The sequence below is a fragment of the Strigops habroptila genome, chromosome Z (assembly GCF_004027225.2).
Source record: "Strigops habroptila isolate Jane chromosome Z, bStrHab1.2.pri, whole genome shotgun sequence".
Lineage (NCBI taxonomy): Eukaryota > Metazoa > Chordata > Aves > Psittaciformes > Psittacidae > Strigops > Strigops habroptila.
Window position 1 is genome coordinate 2853313 of NC_044302.2, and position 20336 is coordinate 2873648.

Here is a 20336-nt window from a genome sequence, read left to right on the forward strand (position 1 = left end):
ATAATCTGCCAAATAATCTAAAACAGGCTATGATGTAAGTGCTGCCCTGCAAGTCAAGCTGCTACTTGTATTTTTGTTCCAGTGCTTTTAAATGGTTTAAGATCTCCACTTTTGCCTGAAACAAGCCAAGGGAAAGATACCAGGTAACCCTGAATACCGATATTTAACCCAGCAAGAAACTCCGGATGCCAACCAGACAACAGTCTAGATTCAGCGACATCAGGTGTTCAAAGAGACACAAAAAAATCTCAAGCTACACCAAAAAGGAAACTCTACTTTTTAACACAGACTCAAGTCGAAATCTCCCCATCCCCTTCCTATAACATTTGTGGACTTTTTATTCATTTAAACAAGCATTTAACTTGCTTAATTAACTGCTGTGCATTTAGATAATTCAGTGCTAAAATCCTTAGGCAAATAATTGGTATCACCCAAAAAATCAAACGCATCCACTCAGTTAAATTGCCCACCACATCAGATGGGACTGCAGTCTGTGGCCTAGGAAGTTTGAAGAAGTACAATGGAAAAAGGAAAGGGAATATTTTCTTAACAGTTGCAACAGTACTGGAATCAAAGACCTGCTTACCCATAGTTAATGTTTTCTTTGATGTCCACCTCCCTATAGTTTTTCAAAAAAGAAAAAGGGATTCATGAACTATTTAGACATCTCCATATGTCACAAAACAGTCCTCAAAGCATTTAGTAACATGCCAGTGGTTAGTTTGCTGCAAGGTGTCAATCTGTGCAATAAGGTGCACGCGTGTGAGAAAAATCACCATTTTTGGAGTTTAAGCAGCAGCAGCATCATAACTTTAGCCTTTACACACAGTGAAGATATTTCAATGCTACAGTAAAGATGCTTGAATTTACAGGAATTCCATTTGTTAACTTATTTAACACTGGCAACATGCAAAACATTTCTTTTCCTTGACTGTATGAAAACCAGAAAGTTCTGTACCTAACACAGTTCCTACATTAGTGAGGCAGTGGCACAGAACAACTAGAACCCCGATGATAGTTTCCATATACAGTCATAAAATAAAGATACTGCACGGTCAACCCACAGAGCACTCGTGATATGTCCCAGGTGCAATTGAGAGCCTTCTCAGAGGAACAGAAGACCTTGTTCTGTTAAATACAGACATATTTCTACCCAGGAAAAAATTAATACGAGGCAACTGTTTTATTTCAGGCTGCAGAACTTAAAATGGGGAAAAGAACTGCACTCCACAGCAAATCAAAGGACAAAAGCTTAACCCACTCCTTATTCCTTTTCAGAGGGTTTTTTTGCAACTCATTCACTCTAAAATAGACAGAACCAAGCTTTGCAACACTTGGTGAGTGGGAGTATTTCCACAGTCTGTATGTGGAGGAAGAACAGAGGATGTATGAGCAAGAGAAACAGATTCACCTGTAATCCTGCAGAATACAAGCCTGCCTCTCAAAACATCTTTTTCCATTTGATTCCTTAGCTCGAGAATCACTAACCAAGTTTCCCAGAGCTGACTAATTCACCCTCACATCTTCTCCTGCCTGCTCTCAGACACGACAGGAGTGTGTCTGAGGTCTCCATCATTTTACATTTCACCTCCTTAAAAAAACCAATCACCTAAACACTTAAGCTTAGGGTGTTTGTTTAGGCCCAGGTTATGCCCTGGCAGCTAAAGGGTTTACTCTGTGACCACTGTCTTACTCAACAGTTTATCTGGGACTGGTCAAAATGTTTTAAACCAGTTGCTGTGCCAATGCCCTTGCAAATAAACACTCAGGTGGTTGAGACAGTACAACTGCTGCCCTGGAGCTCTTGGACCTTATTCCAACTCTGCAGCCTCAGCTTTAGCGTTTTAAAACTTTCATGGGTAGGAATAAGAAAAACAAGAGGAAAAACAGTTGGAAGAACGCGCTGGCATGACACAGGCAACACGCAACTAAACAGCATCCTTGAAGGACCAGTGTGCCAAAAACACTGAAGGCAGAAAGGTTTCAAGATGACTGTAAAGGAAGATAGTGTTGAATTGGAGTTAATGGAAGCAGCTCAAGTTTTTAACTGGTGTACATACTGCTTAATAGAAGCTGTTTTCATTTTAAGGTGAGCATTCTTCCCGTTTGGGGAAGAAGTTAACTGAAGACTGCCATCCTGCACTACATTTCCCCACATCTATTCCGTATAGCAAAACTAAGACTGCATCTTACGCTGGATCTCTGACGTCTCTGGTGATGCGGTAATTCCAGTCACGGAAGAACTCGTTTTCTTTGTCAAATTCACGTTCGTCTTCTCCAATAGTCACAGTGAACCTCTTCTCCTCAAAGTCAGGCTCCTGCTCTTTTCTCATAGTTGCCTTTTTTAATACCTGCCATAAAATAAAAAGCATTGTAAAGACAACATGTCTGAGACCCAGAGAAACTGCAGTCTTAAAAATCCTTCACTTGGGAGAAACCTGCCCTTCAACTAAAGCACCCTTCTTCTGCCCAGGTCTCAATGTGCAGGACACCAGACTTTCCTTGATGTACAAAGTATAATTCACTATTCCATCAGCTCAGATCAGCAGCAGACAGGCAGAAAGTTTCACACATGCTAGCCCCATTTTCTTCAACGATCAGACACAAGGATCCAGTACATGCTAGAGAAACAGGTACTGAAGTAATGGAAATTGGCTCAGCTTAGAAAGGTTTGCTTTGTGGAAGACTTAACTTCAGGACCACGAACTCCACCTAACTCATGTTAACATGAAAAAACCAAACCTGGGTGTCAGCGCCTCTGACTGTACAACTGTCAACAAGACACAGTTAATAGGTTAAAAGGCAAAAGGAAGGTTCCTTAGAGCAAGACACTACATGCTCCAAAACGAGCTCTTCTAGCATCCTGCTCCCCGTGAAACAGCAGACTGGATTTAGGAGACATCAGCATGCTTCCTGAGGATGGCATTTACCTCTTTAGCATGCCGGAGTCCTCTCTCCCAGGCACTTTCTGTTGGAGGGTCTGGAGGGGGCGGAGGTAAGATTTCATCAACGACTGGTCCTCCCTGTTGGAAAGGCAACAAGAGGAAGGAGACAGACACTTGACATTAGTTTTACGTAGCAAACTCATGCTTTGTTACCCCAGTTACCCCAGAGCACCTCCAGACACTCCGGAGATGTATCAGCAGGACATAAACTGGGACACGCATGGAAAATTATTCTGCTCTACTAGCAACTACAAGACAACCTTTTAAAATACCATACATCCAACTGATGAATTGGATAGTGACTAATGTTGCTAAAGTACCAGCTCAAAAAAACCCACAAATCATCTTCACTTCTAGAAAAGGAAACAAAAGCTACGCGCAGAAGCCATAAATCCATAGAACAGATGTCCATACCCAAGGGTTGGCTGGCATCAGTGGGTGAGGGCCGATGGGAGGAGCGCCATTTGGGGAGAAGGGCTCAGGCTTGGAGATCAAGGAGTAGTTTCCTTTGTCATTCACACCAGGGTGAATAAATCGACAGTTCATGCCCCAGGTACAGTGTCCTGTGGAAAGACAGTTCTGTTAGACCCCTACAGCAAACGTTTGTTCAGCCCCACAGGCATTTAAAACCCAGCAAGGATTAATGCTGTTTGAGACATGTGACTTTTCTTCTTTCCAACTTTGTTGAGATTTACCCATTTTCATACACATGGAAAGACACTTACCCACCACCTTCCCATAGAGGACAAACAGACCCAGTCGCAGATGAATGTACAAGAAACTCATTATGGTGAGGAGAAGGGAAGGCTGGGTGCATACCTACCATTAGGCAAATGCAGTAATAAGCCTATGAGCTCTTCGAGTCTTATTAATGACAAACACTCCAAGTTAGGAGCTTTACCTTTTACAGAAAACAATAAATGCATATAACCGACAGCAAAGAAAGCATCATAGTGCATTCAAAATGAACAGCTCTCTGGTGAGGCATGAAGTACATGAAAGCTTTTCCCTCCAGCTGAATCCACAGGCTTGCCAGCACTAAGCAGGAAAGGAGACATCACTGCGGAGTGCAGCAGACAAACCTGAGGCTGCTCATTAGCTTCAGGTACCACTCCCAAAGAAATGGTAACACTCAGGGGTCTCTACCAGGATACAAAGCTAATTCCCAACTGTAATTTAGCTTGCCTCAGAAACAAACTCCTTTTTTTCTTCTCTTCCAGCAATCCACTCAACATCAGGCAAGAGACATTTTGCAGATCTCCCAGCAGACAACTGCATCACGAAGTCATTGCTAGTTCTGTGCTAGCTCAAGTCATTAGCAGACTGACTTGAGGGGTAATGGAGCTGTTAACACTGCTTCAGCCCAAGGAAGAATCTCCGATCTTGGCTGGCAGGGCAACATGTCAGAAATTCACGCTGCACTTTTGTCCCTGGGAATGCTCCTCATTAGTCCCAGACTAACCATGAGCTGGTGTCAGAGGTAACACTGGATGCTTTTGTACTGTCAAACATAACAAGAGCACAAATCCCTCTGCTCAGCGCCTCATCCTTTCTCGGTGCCTGAGCACCCGGTGAAGGGGCTGCCAGGCACCTATGCCAACACTTACATTCCTACTGAGGTGTCAAGAGGGATGATCACCCTGACAAGTAATGAGCCCTGCTCATGTCAAGGTGGCTATACAGCAAGTTACTCTGCTGGAAGGCTTTGCGAGCTGGTCATTCACACCACTGGATAGATACAGCCACATGAGTGCTCTTCCAATGCAGCAAGGTTTAAAATCTGCATGTCTTGAAGAGCAGCACCTGATCATCTTGGTGGCAGTAAAGCCCTTACCAGGCAAGCAGGAGCGAGTGTCAACGTTATCTGAACTGAAACCAAATCAAAGAACAACAACTACGGCAGGAGATACTGCAGCCTGAACTTTGACTGGGGCAAATATTTCCCTGCTGCACGGAGGTGTGTGTCACGCTAAGGATTCAGGAACAAACAGCTCTCCTGGCTGAGGGACTTCCCTGTTCCACCATCATCACCACCAACACCTTTGTGTCTCAGCACACGGAGAAAATCTAATACCGGAAGACATTGAGGAAGCAGAGTATGTGATATGTGATGGTCACGTCTCCGGAAACCCCCTGAGCAGCGCCCTACACTGCATTACACCACTGACGTAGGAGTAAGAGACTCCACCCTGCTCCCCACCCTTCTTTTGATTCAGATTTTCATAAACTGTTTCAAGAGTGATTGTAAAAAAAGCCCAAATAGATGAGCAAACATCAACTAAGGTGAAGCTGGAGGAAGTGTAAGATTATATTATTAATTTGTAATTAGTTTAAATAAGTAAACTTTTATAAAACCTAACTCTCTAAGTTAAACTAAACCAAAATTGCAGGATAGGCTAAGGTAGCTGTTGCAGAGTTGCCCAGACTTTGGGGAATGTCTATTATGAAGAATTACAGAAAAAATTTACAATAAAAAAGGCAGGTTTATTGCATGCTGTTTTAAAAACACTAGCAAGTCTGGGGCCTCCAACATAAGAAGGACATGGAGCGAGTTGGAGCGAGTCCAGAGGAAGCCATGAAGATTCTTCAAGGGCTGAGGCACCTTGAGAGAGCTGGGCTTGTTCAGCCAGGAGAAGAGAAGGCTCCTTAAGGGGAGACCTTAGAGCAGCTCCAGTGCCTAAAGGGGCTCCAGGAAACCTGGAGAGGGGCTTTGAACAAGGGATGTAGGGACAGGCCAAGGGGAATGGCTTTAACCTGCCAGAGGGGAGACTGAGATGAGCTCTGAGGCAGAAGCTCTTCCCTGTGAGGGTGCTGAGGCGCTGGCACAGGGTGCCCAGAGAAGCTGTGGCTGCCCCATCCCTGGCAGTGTTCAAGGCCAGGTTGGACACAGGGGCTTGGAGCAACCTGCTCTAGTGGAAGGTGTCCCTGCCTGGGGCAGAGGGTTGGAACTGGATGAGCTTTAAGCTCCCTTCCAACCCAGACCAGTTTGGGATTCTAAATTTTCCCTTATTTGCTTTCACCAGGCTCACCACACTTAGGGCAAATCCATTTTTGCATATTGGCTTTACGTAAATTCAGCATCTGGTCGCCAAGGAACAGAAAGGTGATACTGAGGACACCTGGGGCACAGTTTATCATCCAGACAGCAGCTTAACAGGTACAAAATCAAACAAGAAAAATTAAAGCACCTTTGGTTTTCTTCTACTATTACAGTCTGTCATTACCTTTCATGAAGAATCGGCAGGTGGGACGTGGCCTCACTTTTCTGTCGCTGGGGTCTTTAACTTCTCCTTCCTCCAAGTCATCATCCTGGAACAGACAGACAAGCTGACATTTCACGTGGTGCATTTTATGCAGCGACTTGACATTTCACAATATGGTCAAATATCAGTCACTGAAAATACACCCTGGAGCAAAACAGAAGAGAAAAACGATATAAAGTTCCAGCGAATACTCCCCAGCATCTTCGTAATATGCTGCTACAAACAGGAAGATGCATCAACTTTAGTGTTTCAAAGGTGATGCCAAACCCTTCAGGTGTTAAGCACATCTTGATGCCACACCACAGATCAAGGTTTTAAGCTGTGTTGTTTTACCTGCTATATACTGGACTGTCCCCTGCTCAACACTTATGTCACCCCTATTTAAGCTCAAGCCAATTCCTTCTATCTATTGTTTTAAAACACACAGCAGTATTCCTGCATTAACGCAATAACCCAGCAGCATCTATCCAATTCTGTAGGACAACTGATACTACAACAACTAACTCCCACATGCTTCTCCACAGTGCTGAGTGACAACTTCACACACAAGCTTCTTAGGAAAAAAAGTCATACATATTTCTTCCAGTCCTCTCTGGCAACAACTTGACCCCTTCCCTTCTACTCCTCAGCTCCAGGCAGGAGCTCTGAATCAGCTCATATAAAACTCTGCATCATCCCCAGGCACAGCAGCCCCAGGAATAAAGTCTGGGAGATGGAAGCTGTTTTGAAGATTAAGAACCACAGGGGATGAGAGCGTCAAATAACAGTCACGAAAACACCTCCAGAAGAAAACTGTTGAAACTTTGAAAGTACCTGCCTTTGCCTTTGTTCTCAAGGTGGGGGGAAAAAAACCCCTTCCCTGGCTTCATGAGGCTGCAGCTGAAAAGTCAAAAGGAGGCAATGCAGAAGGCAAAGGCATACATGACCAGAGAGTTGTTAGAGGTATCTGGCAAGGAAATGAGCTATTTAACCTAAAAGGCACCCTGGCTTTCTCTCACTCTGCCTCCATTCACCACCACACAAGTTTTCAGCATCTGAAACACATCTGAAGAGGGAGCATCTGGTGGAGGCCTTCCCTTCGCGTGGCAATTGCAGCAACCCTGTGTCAGAGACAGCAGTTGTCTACATGGAAAAGATTAGGAAAGTTGTGTACTTTGATCAATTTAGCAGCTGGAAAGAAAGAAAAACACATCACTTGGCTGTGAATAAACAGAAGATCTCTAGAGAGATGGGTTAACAGCTTCTGCTTCTGCATTCCTCTGAGGGCAATACAAGGAGAGCTCTCCTGAACAAGAAGTGATTTAAAATACTACACGTATATTCAAATTAAAATTTGCATTGATACTCCCCTCCCTCCAAGACAGAAGTCTGAAAGCAGAATTAAATGCAGAGGTTTCACAGTTCCCCCCGAAGCTGGTGATGGCATTCAGTGACGTGTGAATGGCACAACCAGCTCAACTCCGCTTCTTTCAAAGGAGCTGTGTGAAGTCTTTGCAAATGCTGTACTTGAACAAAAGGGTAAGTATTTATTTCTGTGAGGTCTCCTTGGAATCAGGCAGCTGGGAGCCCTGTTATGAGATAATGTATGAAAACCATGGTACAGATTCATCTTGTGCTTTGTAAGGAGAGCGCTCTTAAGAATGCCTGAGACTTTAAAGGAGAGCATTCATATTTTAATCAAGAAGCAGGCGTGGAGTCACAGCTCCAGGAATTTTTTCTCCCCCTGCCTGGACTCTTTCACAACACGTTAGAGTTCTTTCTAAGCGAATCAAAAATACACAAAACTTTTGGAAAATATGTTTTTAAACAAAATCCGTCTGCCAGAATGGGCACGATGAAGAAAAATTACATCACCTTTTTTAAGCAACAGAACTTGTCAAAGCAAAAACCACACAATACACAACTCTTCAGTGAAAAGGGAGGAAGGTCTATTCAGTGAAGGTCTGTAAGCTTCCTGAGCACGTGGCCAGGGCAGCTACACAGCTATGGGGACTGGAAGGCAACACCACCTCCCCAGTATGAATCCTCCCCTCCTTAGGGGAGAAGCCCCACCAGTGACCCCATCCACAGTGCGCTGCTTCCCTGTCTGGTCACCAGGATGCTCTCACAACCTAGCTTAGCTGGGCAGGATCCATTCTGGCACAGAGAGCTGGGAAGAGAGCCTGCTCCTGGCCACAGACTTCTCTTTCAAGTGCTTTGCTCTCCCACTATTCAGATTCAAGCAAGGTGTCCACCAGACCAGGAACCCACAAGAAGGTTCCTACTCTACTGCTAGAATCACTTTGTCCTGTTTTCTTCTGCCTGCAAGATGGAAACTGGCATTAAGCTGTATTAAGCACAACTACTGTATTAAACACCTGAAGACAAACATGAATAAAGAGTAGTATTTGCCCTGATCACCAAGGCAATTAAACCCAGTTTTTGATTTTATTAAATAGCTGTGTGTGCCCTCAGCTGAAACAGCAGTTACTGGGACTGCATATCCCTGAATATATCCTCCAAACCACATGCAGGGGCCGTCTGGTTAGGCACTTTCCATAGAGCCCAGCACCATCTGCTCTTCTTCCACGCACCCAGATGCTGCTGGAGCCCAGCAACCAGCTCAGGGCCACAGGCTTCCACTCCCCAGCACCAGCCCCTCAACCTCAACCGAGGAGAACACCTAACCCATAGCTAAGTAATTTGCTGTCAGCGTCATTCAGAAGTCCTCCAAAAGCTGAGGCAAAAGAGTTTCTTAAAGCACTGGAGCCCTTCCATGTTCAATGGGAACAAAACTTATTTGTAATGGCTCTGACAGTATTTGGCACAAAGCTTTTCTGCTGTACATGACACTAGACAATCTACCCACCAATTTTAGGATTTGGTACGCAGTGTGGTCTTACCTCCAAAGAAAAGTGTGTCACTTGCACACTGGGGACACAGCTAACACAGCTAATTCATGTCAAAGAAGGGAGGCATGGCAGTCTAAGAGCCAAACAGTTCATAAACACGAGGACAGGTCTTTCCCTGTAGGACTCTGCCCACTTGGGACCAGCTCCTACTTACATCAATTTCTCCATCATCAATTTCTCCATCATCTTCTTCTTTCTTCTTCTCCTTGAGGGGATCCTGGCCGTCCTTTTCATCATCACTTTTGCTGCTGGATTTTTTCTCATCTTCATGAGCATCATCTCCTTTCTCCTCTTCCTCATCATCCTCACCAGCAGCTTTCTCACCATCCTCCTCTGCAGCAGCAGCACTCGGTTCCTCGGGAACTTCCTCATCATAGTCCAACTCATGCTCATCTAGTTCACGGGTGACAGAGGATGCTTCGTCACCAAGGTCATTTGTCTGATCTTCCTCCTCAACTTTGCGAGGTGGAGGGCTCTTCAGCTCCCCACTCTGCTCGTTGTTGTCAGACTCGTGAGACTTAGGTTCACTTAAGCGGTCCTCTTCATCTGAGCGGTTCTCCTCTTCACCAGGGCCCAGTCCCCTGGCTGCATCCTCCTCCTCTCCCATAATGCTGCCTTGCCCACCCTCTCCATCAAGTTCCCGGTCTGAACAACATTCCTTCAGGACTTCCTCATCAGAAAGCTGCTGGTCCTCTTCTTCAGGAGAGCAGGGGTTTCGCTCAGGGCTGTTGGAAACGTCCATCAGTACCCAATAGTCTGCAGAGGGTAGAAAACAACACCAGTTATGGGGAGCAAGATGGGAGATCAAGGAAGGTTCATCTTGCAAGATGTGTACTCTTGTATTTCACCTCCTAAAGAAGAAAACATTGCTTGAATTCATGAACATGGTTTATCATAGTACCTTCAAGAAGGAAATACCGAGTTTAAGCTGCATAAGGAACTGATTCTGATACTGTCCCGGAGTAGACAAGTGTGTTACCCTTCACATACAACAATGGAGCTTGAGGCTGGAATTTCATCTACAAGCTCTAACTCTCACCAAATCACTGTTTGAAACTGTAAAGTGTATTTTGTAACTACAAGCACATGGCCCTGCAGACTGCACAGACTCAAGAGGTACAGCAGCACAACCTACAGTGATGCTGGAAAAATAGCCTGTATCTTTACAGGATTTTTTACACTGCATGCAGAATAGATATGAAAGCAAAGGCAGTATGCAATCACGAAAACACTTGGATTTTTGATCAGATTTAATTTAGGCAGTGCAAGTATTGCCATCTAATCTCCACCTGCTTTACAGACTAAAGATTCAAAATTCCTTCAAAGATGATCAACTTCGTAACTGTCTGCACCATGCACTTTTGCTAGAAGCTCAGTATGAACATGTGCTCAATACAAGCAAGTTAAACATTAGATGTCTGCTTAGAATAAGCACAATAAATGCAGCAGGAAGAGAGAAGATGTAAAGCCAGAAAAAAACCCAAGCCATATATCTAGTTATTTTACTCCAGAAAACAAAAAAATCCCATTAATTCTAGAACTGCCTGACCCAAGGAACTGGTTGAGCTGTCTGTTACTAGGAAGATTACTGGTTTACATCTAGACAAATGCTCTCGGTGATTAAGAACTCTTACCCTTCGTCTGTTGTCTCTTGCTGCAGCATGTATTTAGCCCTATAAATGATGGCAGCTCCTTCCTCACTCCCCTCAGCAATAACCACAGTGCTTGGCCACCTCAGAAGAGCCCAAGCAGAGAGAGGTGTCCTAGCAGGTTTGCCAGCACCGAGGCAGCCCATGCTTACAGAGGTAAAAGCAGCCACAGCAGCTCTCTGGTTGTACCAGTGGAATGGTTCAACAGAGGCACCAGCTCCTCTCAAGGTGGCACCTTTCCAGGGGACTAAATTCACTGCTTCAGTATATGCCACCTTCTCCTCCAAACCCAAAGGTCTGTGCAGGAACAAGCTTGGGCAGCCATCAGACAGAAATGAAAAGCTAAAGACAAACCAAGGCTTACAGAAGCATATTTAGGGTTAAAGGAAAAGCCACGGGGTTAAAAATCAATAGGACTTCATCTTAGTATGTTTCACGTATTACTTCAGCTGCTCCTAGCTATACCTCCTTGCAAGCACATTTACTGCTGGTGCAACAAAAAACATGGCCTAAATTACCAGATCTTTACCTGTTATAGTCAAGACCCTTGAAGCAGAAAGGCTACAAGACTCTGGTAGCTCCTTTAAACACACCCAGCAATTCTTCGCGAAATAAAGTTATTAACACCAGGCAGCTCTCTGCTACTCAACCTCTTCCTGACCCACACCATCACCTCTCCCTAACACGCTCCTCCAACTGGTTCTGCATAGTGAAGGTTGTTATTTACCATCAAAGAGCAAGAACAGACATACAGAAGGCAGACCAAGCCACAACAGACTACTGTGAACACCACCAAAGCAAATCCAAGCCTTTACAGCATATAAACCTCAATACATTTAGGTAGCAACAGAATTGGGGACCTCTGTGCTGAAATATAGCAGGAGGGTAAGCGTGGGGAACACACAGCATCTCTTCTGTACGTCAAGAGCTTGTGCCTGGAAATCAGGAAGGCACAACAATGCTGTTACCTGTGCTACCCATTTGCTTCTTCATGAACTTGCCAGGACCAGGGCTGTTGTATTTATGTCCTATACGCTGCCAGATGCACTGTCATCACTCAGATAACATCTTGTCTTCACCCCAGTGAAGACATGCTGAGCTGGTATTTGCAGCAAACTCTCAAGATGAAAGTCACACTCAAGAAAATGCTGCTCGTTATACTATGGGAGGTCTGCAGAGAAGGAGCTAAAAAAAATAACAATGAAAAGCACCCCCAGAAGCAGCACAAGTCTGTATGTTAGTACTTAACAACCATGCTCTGCTTCCTGTCTTCAGAGCCCCCTACAGATATTAGATAATCAATAAAGGATGATCTAAACATTTGAGCAGAAGAGTCATATTTTGAGTTTCCTACCAGCTGCTCCAGTTTCACCACACATTTGAAGTTGGCTCTTACTCATAACAAAACTTCTGATTTTACTGAAAAGTTAAAAGCCAAATTAAAAGACAGCAATTGCCTCCTGGTGATAACGGCTCTGGGCAGTTAAACAGGATGCAATCCAAAACAAATTATATTCTTACTGGGGATATAAAAGTTGATGCCGGGTTCATAAATGCTTGCACAAATTATTACTGGCTTTAAGAGCAAGTTTATGGCAGTGATTTTAATTGCCTTAGAAGTTACACTTTGTGTGCACATAGAACAACTTAGCATATTACATCTGAAAGGTCAGCCTTAAGAGGCCAGGAGAAATATAGAAGTTGTCAAGGGCAGATGTACTCAGGAAATTTGTTTTCTGGTTTCTTGCAAACAACCAGCACCAAAGAAAAAGCACTGAAGTGAACCAAATGCCTTTCTGCATTCGACACTAAGACCTTTAGAGGGATGGGGGGAAATAAACTAGTGGATTCTCACCACCAGCTAAGGTGATAAGTATAATACATTCACCTCCACCGGCAGCTATTAAAGCTATTATAAAACCCTGGGGCATCCGTCAGTTACAATCATTTCCTATTAATTTCCATTGACAGAAATTATAAGAAACACAATAAATGACAGCCCAATTGAAGAGGGATCACAAGCAGGCTGGTTTTGGTGTGGATTTCCCCGGATTCAAGTCACAGCAAGTTTCCCACAGCAACAGGCGCTATGTCCTCCCCTCTATCTGCGCCAGCAGTGATGCAGTGCACAGAAGGCACTTCACCAAAAAGTCCTCATCAGAGAGTTTCTCCACCACCTTTTATGCTGAATTATTTTGGTAAAAGCCACAGTTCTGCCAGTCTCCAAGGGCTATTGCTCCAAGCTCACCAGTAGCCAAGAAAAGGTACCCCAAAACCTAAAGAACTATATTTTTGCTTCAATCTTACCTGCAACTGCATGGAAAAGCCCCAAAGCAAATCCCATGATATGCAAAGGTAAAATAAGAAGCAGGAGAAAAAAATAGGGAGCTGGAAATTTAAAGAAAACTGTCAGGCTAATGATGGAACAGGACTAAATAGCATTTCTGCTGCATGATGGCAAGATACTGCCCTAGCAGCCATCCAAAAATTAGGCTAGACTCTCATTAGCTCACTGCCACAGCGGCTCCTCCTGCAACAGGGGAGGTAAAGGCAAGAAAGTGTCCTCCAGCCATTCCTTAGCCCTCTGCAGCCCCAAGGCTCTGAGCCCAAGAGGAGAGAGAAGGAAGAAGGCACAGCACTGCAACAAGCAGCTTATGGGTGACAGCAACATCACAGAAGTAGGATCTGAGATGGGAGAATGCCTCATCACTGTGCTAGTCGGTGTTACTTGTAGTGACTGGTTTGTAGAAAAAAAGAATTGAACATTAGAAAAGGCAAGAGTACGATAGCAAGATTTTGTGAAGCACTGGAATACTTGCTCTACTCACTCAAGCTTCCTTTCAAGCTCCAGTGAATTTATTCTTCGCATGGTAGCCAATTTCACTCCATTTAAAGTGCATGTTCCAAGCACTGTCTCAGAATAATCTGCAAATCACAGTTTATACTAAAACTCTGGAATCCTGCAAGGTTTTTTTGATTTTCTTGGGGTGTGTGTTTGGGTTTTTTTTTGCTTTCCACTGTCATTCAATTACATATACAGACAAATACCAGAAAAAAATACGAAAAATTACTAGACGGAAGTATTTCAAACTGAGCAACGCAGTAGAACAGAAACAGCAGAGCAGAAATCCACAGGTTTCATCCCTCATCACGAGGGTGGAATTTCTGTACCTTAAAACCAAGCAAGTTTATTACTGTCTTCAAAACCAGTTACAAAAGAAAAAAAATATAACCTACAGATAAGATTCCTTGACTTGTAGCTTAGAATAATGGGGCAAGAAACAGGTATATAGTAATACTTCTCACTTAGGGTTTCATGTTCAGAGCTATCATTACAATGACAGGCAGTTCAGGCAAAGCCACACAAGCCCTTCTATTCCAAAACTGACTTCATTTGCTTAAAGTGTGTCAAATGTTCATTTTCTGCATGTCTGAAGAAGCAGGCTAGTTCAGAACAGGTACCAAGCATTTCAGATGAGGCTTACAAAACCCTCCCTTTGCCAGGCTAAACAAGTTGGTACAGCCTTTCCATTGAGGGGCTTTGGAGCAAATACAATAGCAGGGTGCACTTGCAGCCCAAAGCGTGTCTTTAACTGCCTCTAGAATCATTTGTGCATGGCTCATCGAGTGGAAAGCCCCTTAAAAAGCAGCTCATGGGTTCTCAGTGAAGAAAATGAGGATTTGGCAGCTCAACTTCGAGCCACCCCACTTTCAGTAAGCACACGCCATCCCCCTGGGTGTGAGCCAGATAGCACTTGCTGTCGCCACAGGTATCAGTCAGGTTAAACAAGACTTTCCCTCCAGTTGCTCCTTCTGGATCTTCATGTCCCCAGCCAGTCCCTGTCAGCTTACAGTGTTCCTGTAAGTGTTCCTGTTCCAGTGCTGTGAGCCAGCAATATTAGAGAACAGTCTACCAAAAATATAAAGTAAAGAATCCCCTGAACAAGAGACCTGGTGCTTTTTCATCTTGTCTTCAGTAGCAGTGCCTTTATATCATGCTCTGCAGCCCAAGCAGAACCCCACTGCACCCAGCTACACCTGAGAACACCAGGCAGCTTTTGCAAACCTTTTTCTGGCCCTTTGGTCACTGAGTATCCAGAAATGATGGGAAGCACTCTGAGGGACATGCCTAGCATCAGCTAAGAGAAGGATGAAAAGAGCTAGAACAGCATGGTATCCCAAGGGACATTCAGCAGCAATTATCTGCAGCAAACCTGCCTTTTCTTCCTGCAGTCCCTCGCTTCTCTCCCTGCCCTTGCACAGGAGTTCCACAGAGAGTCATGTCTGGCAGAAAAAAGCAGCTTTTAGTTACACAGTACATATGCAACAGGAGGCAGTGCTGAAGTTTCACAGATTGAGCTCGGGAATTTCTCAAATTAGGGAATGAAGCATTAACTATTCCTTAACTTTGTCAGTGTTTCACTGCATACCCTGGAACACAGATGCTCCTTCTAAGCTAGGCATTCACACAGCCATCCTCACCTGCAAGGACTTGGATGCAAAAATGAAGGGGCCCATCTTGTTCTCACTGAAGTCTCATAGTCCTACTGGAAAACACTTAAAATTACAGAGATTTCCCCCCTTGCACAGGTAAAATGGCACTGTACATTGATGAGATGTTAGAGAAATTCATATTCATCTGCTTTGGCCATGTTACAATATATTTTTCCAAAGCTTAATGATATCCAAGACTCTTAAATTTAAAATACAGCATTGAGATTAAGAAGCCCTGACGCAGCACTAAAGGCAATAAAAGAAAAGCCCTTTTCTAGTTAAGTTGTGTTTTAAAACTCAACTTCAATATTGCCACGTAATCCCTGGATGCATTTTAAACAATATTTTTAACATTACACTTTTGTTAGGTGATTTGCCTAGGGCAAGAGGCAGATGAGTCAGAGCACTGGAATTCTTAGCAGCAGGTCTGTTTTCAAGATCAAGCCCAATTTCTGCCCTCTCTTAAATCAAAGGTACAAAACCAGAAGGAAGAAATGCCAAACAAGTTTTAGTCTATGGTCACACGTGTACCTTGGACACTACTCCAAGGCAGCGCAGTGTGTGTCACTGACCGCATTCTGGATCTGTGGCTCTCAACATTGCCTATTGCTGGCAGGAGGCTCAAATGCTGTTTCTTATGGCTCTGTACTATTTTCCATTAGAACTCCTGAAAGGTTTGGGCAGTATCTTCACTTAAGCCAACAGAGTTAAGCTTTGTGTACAACTAATTGACTTGCAGCTGCAGGTAGCATTTTGGGAGCACATGAACTGGAACCAGTACGGAAAGGATGGCAGCTTACTCTAACCCGCTGCAGCACCTGTAGGATAAAGCTGTGAGTTAAGGCACAATTTGCTACAGCCACCAAGGAAAAAATATTCCTGGCAAGCACTATTTCCATTCATTAAATCCCTCCCTCCAAGGCTAAGCCTTTATATGGTGCCACAGAAAGGTTTTTCCAAGTGAACAAGGAATACACCTTGGAAATAGTATGGGAACCAACAGCTCAGATGGTTCCAGAACCTCCAGTAGCAGGAAGGCGAAGAGTACCCTACAGAAAACTGGAGCTTGACAGAGCCATCAGCCTCAGCCTTGACATCCTACAAATCATCAGTCAGATGGCAAGAACCAAGAGCAGACACCACTTCTGTAGCCCCCAGCAGAGACCTCCCAGCTCCTAGGGTGGTCACAGGGCAGACATGAAGGAAAGAAGCAAAGAACCTTTTTGCTTCAGGCAGAAACCTTTGTGATAGAAAGGATAAAACCCACTTTCTAACAGCCAAACAGCTTGATGCAACATCAAAACATTTCTGTTATTTAGATATGTGAAAACCAGGGGTTAGCGCAGAAGAGAAAAGTTCTGGAGCACGGTTTAAATCCAGCCACAAGGATGGGTGAAGGACATGAGTGAGTTGAGGAGAATGAATGGGAAATTGTGCTGACAGGACAAGTGAGAAGAGAAACACAGCACAAAAAGACTTAGGGAACAAAGACCTGGAAAACAGAAGCAAAACAGAAATGAAGGGCAGGAGCTACAATGTGGGAAAAACATGGAAGAGTAGCAACACCAGGAGGAAAAAGGAAATAAAAATGCCTCATGATGCAGGAAAGAGGCATCACATAAAAATGAAAAGACCCTAGAACAAGAGCAAAGCACCCAGTCCTCTGCTTTGAATGAAACTACTGTCGGTAACAGGGTTAATGAACCAAACAAACACTTATCCAAGTTCCTTAGGGAAGCACTGACTTGTAGAATACATTGCAAACTTCAATTACCTAGTGGCCATCAGGGATGCAGAAAACTGAGCTGCCTTTTGGTATTAATTTAAGAGAACTGCCTGGTGACAGCCATTTTCAGCAGCTGATTCTTAAGGAAGAGCTCCAAGAGCTCCGATCTGGAATGATAACCACTGCTGTGTGTCAGGCAGGCTTTGGGAATGGAACACGAAGAGAAAACAGCGCCATGAGCAGCTGGAGTTTGTTTTCACAGTGTAACTGATTCTCCTCTTGCTGGAGCACACACGGCTCTTCCTGCAGCTCTCTGCAGGCAAATGCTAATTTTGCATTACCAGTGCCTCAGTGCCATGACAGAAAATAAGTACGATTATACCGGTGTTCTGTGGGATCTGTGGATAATCACACTCAATAGGCTAACCGTACTCTCACAGCAGCAGATCAGCAGTCTGGCAGAGAGTTGTCTTGATTAGACTACAACCCTTTTCCTTAAGCTAGGCAAACCTTAGGGAGGCCAGGAGAAAGAACTCACACCTCGGAGGTGTTTGTGTTCTTGGTACAGCCAAAGCAGCGCTGTTAACAGTTGTTTCAGAGGAGCTGAGCTATCAATGGCAGTAAAAGAAAACACTGTTAGCACGGAGGATGAAAGGACAGCTCTGAGAAGAGACAACCCCGCTGAGACAAGAAGGGAATACAAACCACCTGCAGCAGCAGCACTGCATCAGAGTGCTCGCAGAGACAACGGCAGCTCTGGGCAGCGAGCACCTCGCAGCTCCTGCCGCACCAGGCAGACAACACAAACCAGCGCTCTGTGGGTGATGCACCCCCCACCCAGGGGCACAACAGACCCCCGAGCGCAGCCGTGGGCTCCCAACCCTTCTCTCCCCACTCCCCCCTTACCTCACAGGGCCAGGCTGAGGTCCCTCTGCTGTGCCCCCCAGGCCGTGCAGCTCTCTCCTGCTTGGGGAGGGGGCACAGTCAGAGCCGCCCATTTGCCCCTCCAGAAGCTTCCCTGCCCCAAGCTGAGGCTGCCCCATTCTATAACACTCCCCAATCCAAACCTCTCCCATTCCCATCCCCATCACCCCCCATCCAGCAGGTGCCCCCTCTACGCTGACACTGCCCCCTTCCATAACACCCCTAAACCAAACCTCCCCCATTCCCATCCCCATCACCCCCCATCCAGCAGGTGCCCCCTCTACGCTGACACTGCCCCCTTCCATAACACCCCTAAACCAAACCTTCCCCATTCCCATCCCCATCACCCCCCATCCGGCAGGTGCTCCCCCTACACTGACGCTGCCCCCTTCCATAACACCCCCTAAACCAAACCTCCCCCATTCTCATCCAGCAGGTGCTCCCCCCACGCTGATGCTGCCCCCTTCCATAACACCCCCCAACCCAAACCTCTCCCATTCCCATCTCCATCCAGCAGATGCCCCCCCCAACCTGACGCTGCCCCCTTCCATAACACCCCCCAACCCAAATCTTCTCCACTCCCATCCCCATCCAGCAGGTGCCCCCCCCAGACCCCGGCCAGACGACCCCCCCCAAACCGATAGCTCCCCCCTCACCTCCCCCCCCCCCTCCCCAAAATCACCGTCAACCCCCCCCCCCTCCGCACCCCCCCCTCAGCAGCGGCCCCGCTCAGGGCCCCCTCCGCGGCCGCTCCCCCCGGCGCCCGGGCCCGCCCCCCCCAGGCGCTAGGCCGCAGCCGGCGCTTGCGGAGCGCGGCCTGCCGGGCAGCGGCTCACCTGCGCGGGGCGGCGGCGGGTGCTGGCTGAGGGCCGGGCGGACACGCGGGGAATGGGCCCGGGGTTGCGGTTGGGGAGGGGGGGGGGAAGCGGCGGCGGCGGCGCGGCGCGGCACGGGAACGGGGCCTCTACTCGCGGCGGCGCAGAGCAGCCATGGCGTGATGTCATCAGGGCGCGACGGCCCAAGCGCCTTGGAGTGGGGAGGGGGAGGAGGGTGTGTGGCGGTGGAGGAAGGGAGGGGAGAGGGGCTCTCCTTCCCGCGCGCGCGCGCCCGCCCCGGCCGCGCCTTAAAGGGGACGCGCGTAAAGATAATGCGGTGACGGGAGCGCCACATGTGTGCACGTACATGGGCACACACACATGGCACACACACATGGGCACAGACACATGGGCACACACATACATGTGCACAGATACATGCACACACGCAGGGGTGCATACATGCGTGCACACACCCATGCACACCAATGTGCACACATACATGTGCACAGATACACATGGGCACACACACATATGCAGACGTGCAGGGGTGCACAGACGTGCACACAGACGTGCACACATACATGGGCACACACACGTGCACAGACACGCAGGGTGCACACACATATGTGCACACACACACGTGCACACACTCATGCACACACACACGTGCACAGATACACGAGTGCACAGACAGGGTGCACACACGTGCACACACACACGTGCACAGACACGCAGGGTGCACACACGCACGTGCACACATATATGCACAGGCACACGGGTGCACACACACGTGCACACACGTGCACAGACACACGGGGTGCACAGACAGGGTGCACACACACGTGCACACATATATGCGCAGACACACAGGGGTGCACACACACGTGCACACACACGTGCACAGATACACAGGGGTGCACAGACAGGGTGTACACACACGTGCACACACACGTGCACAGATACACAGGGTGCACAAACGTGCACACACATATGCACAGACACACAAGGGTGCACAGACGTGCACAGACACGGGGGTACAGACACGTGCACACACGTGCACAGACGTGCAGGGTGAACATATGTGCACACACACATGCACACACACGTGCACAAACACGCAGGGTACATACACATGCACACACGCATATGCACAGACATGCAGGAGTGCACACACACATGTGCAGGCAGGGAGGGATGCACACACAGCCGTGCATGGTTCACACGCATGCAGGCACAGGTGTGTATGGGTGCACACACTCCATGTGCACAGGGAGAGATGCTCAAGTGCATGCACAGACATTCAGGGGTGCACACACGCGGGGCACAGGCATGCGTGCACAGAGGGGGAGGTACATGTGTGCACACGCATGAAGGAGAACATGGTACATGTGCACATGGCCTGATCTGCTGCTCCCGCAGGACCCGGTGACCGGGGTTGTCCTTGTCCAGCCCCCCAAACCCGGAGATGCTCAGTGCTTTGTGCTGCTCTGCATCGCCTGCAGCAGCACTGAGGTCCTGGGCCCCCCAGATCCCCACAGCAGCCTCCCAGGAGCTCACCCAGGAGCCATGGCTGCTCCATCCATCCAGGCTCCAACCCCGCTTTGGCAGCCCCAGGACTGTCGCAAC

The 20336-nt window shown here is 46.8% G+C and overlaps 1 protein-coding gene across 7 annotated transcripts in view; it reads right to left on the bottom strand.

The window, feature by feature from the left end:
- Positions 1-18916, bottom strand: part of ZC3H18 (zinc finger CCCH-type containing 18) — a 48742-nt gene extending 29826 nt beyond the window's left edge. For 3 of the 7 annotated variants that reach the window (XM_030512014.1, XM_030512013.1, XM_030512012.1), the window contains exons 1-7: positions 18729-18916; positions 17875-17931; positions 9254-9855; positions 6170-6254; positions 3360-3508; positions 2931-3023; positions 2194-2351 (exon numbers count right to left, since the gene is read on the bottom strand). In XM_030512014.1, the coding sequence (XP_030367874.1) occupies positions 2194-2351; positions 2931-3023; positions 3360-3508; positions 6170-6254; positions 9254-9841 (1073 nt within the window). In that variant the 5' untranslated portion in view covers positions 9842-9855; positions 17875-17931; positions 18729-18916. Of the gene's footprint in view, positions 1-586; positions 620-2193; positions 2352-2930; positions 3024-3359; positions 3509-6169; positions 6255-9253; positions 9856-17874; positions 17949-18728 lie in introns of those variants that run through there. The other 4 variants (XM_030512011.1, XM_030512008.1, XM_030512010.1 and 1 more) reach the window with 3 other exon arrangements.
- Between the last annotated feature and the right edge of the window lie 1420 nt (positions 18917-20336).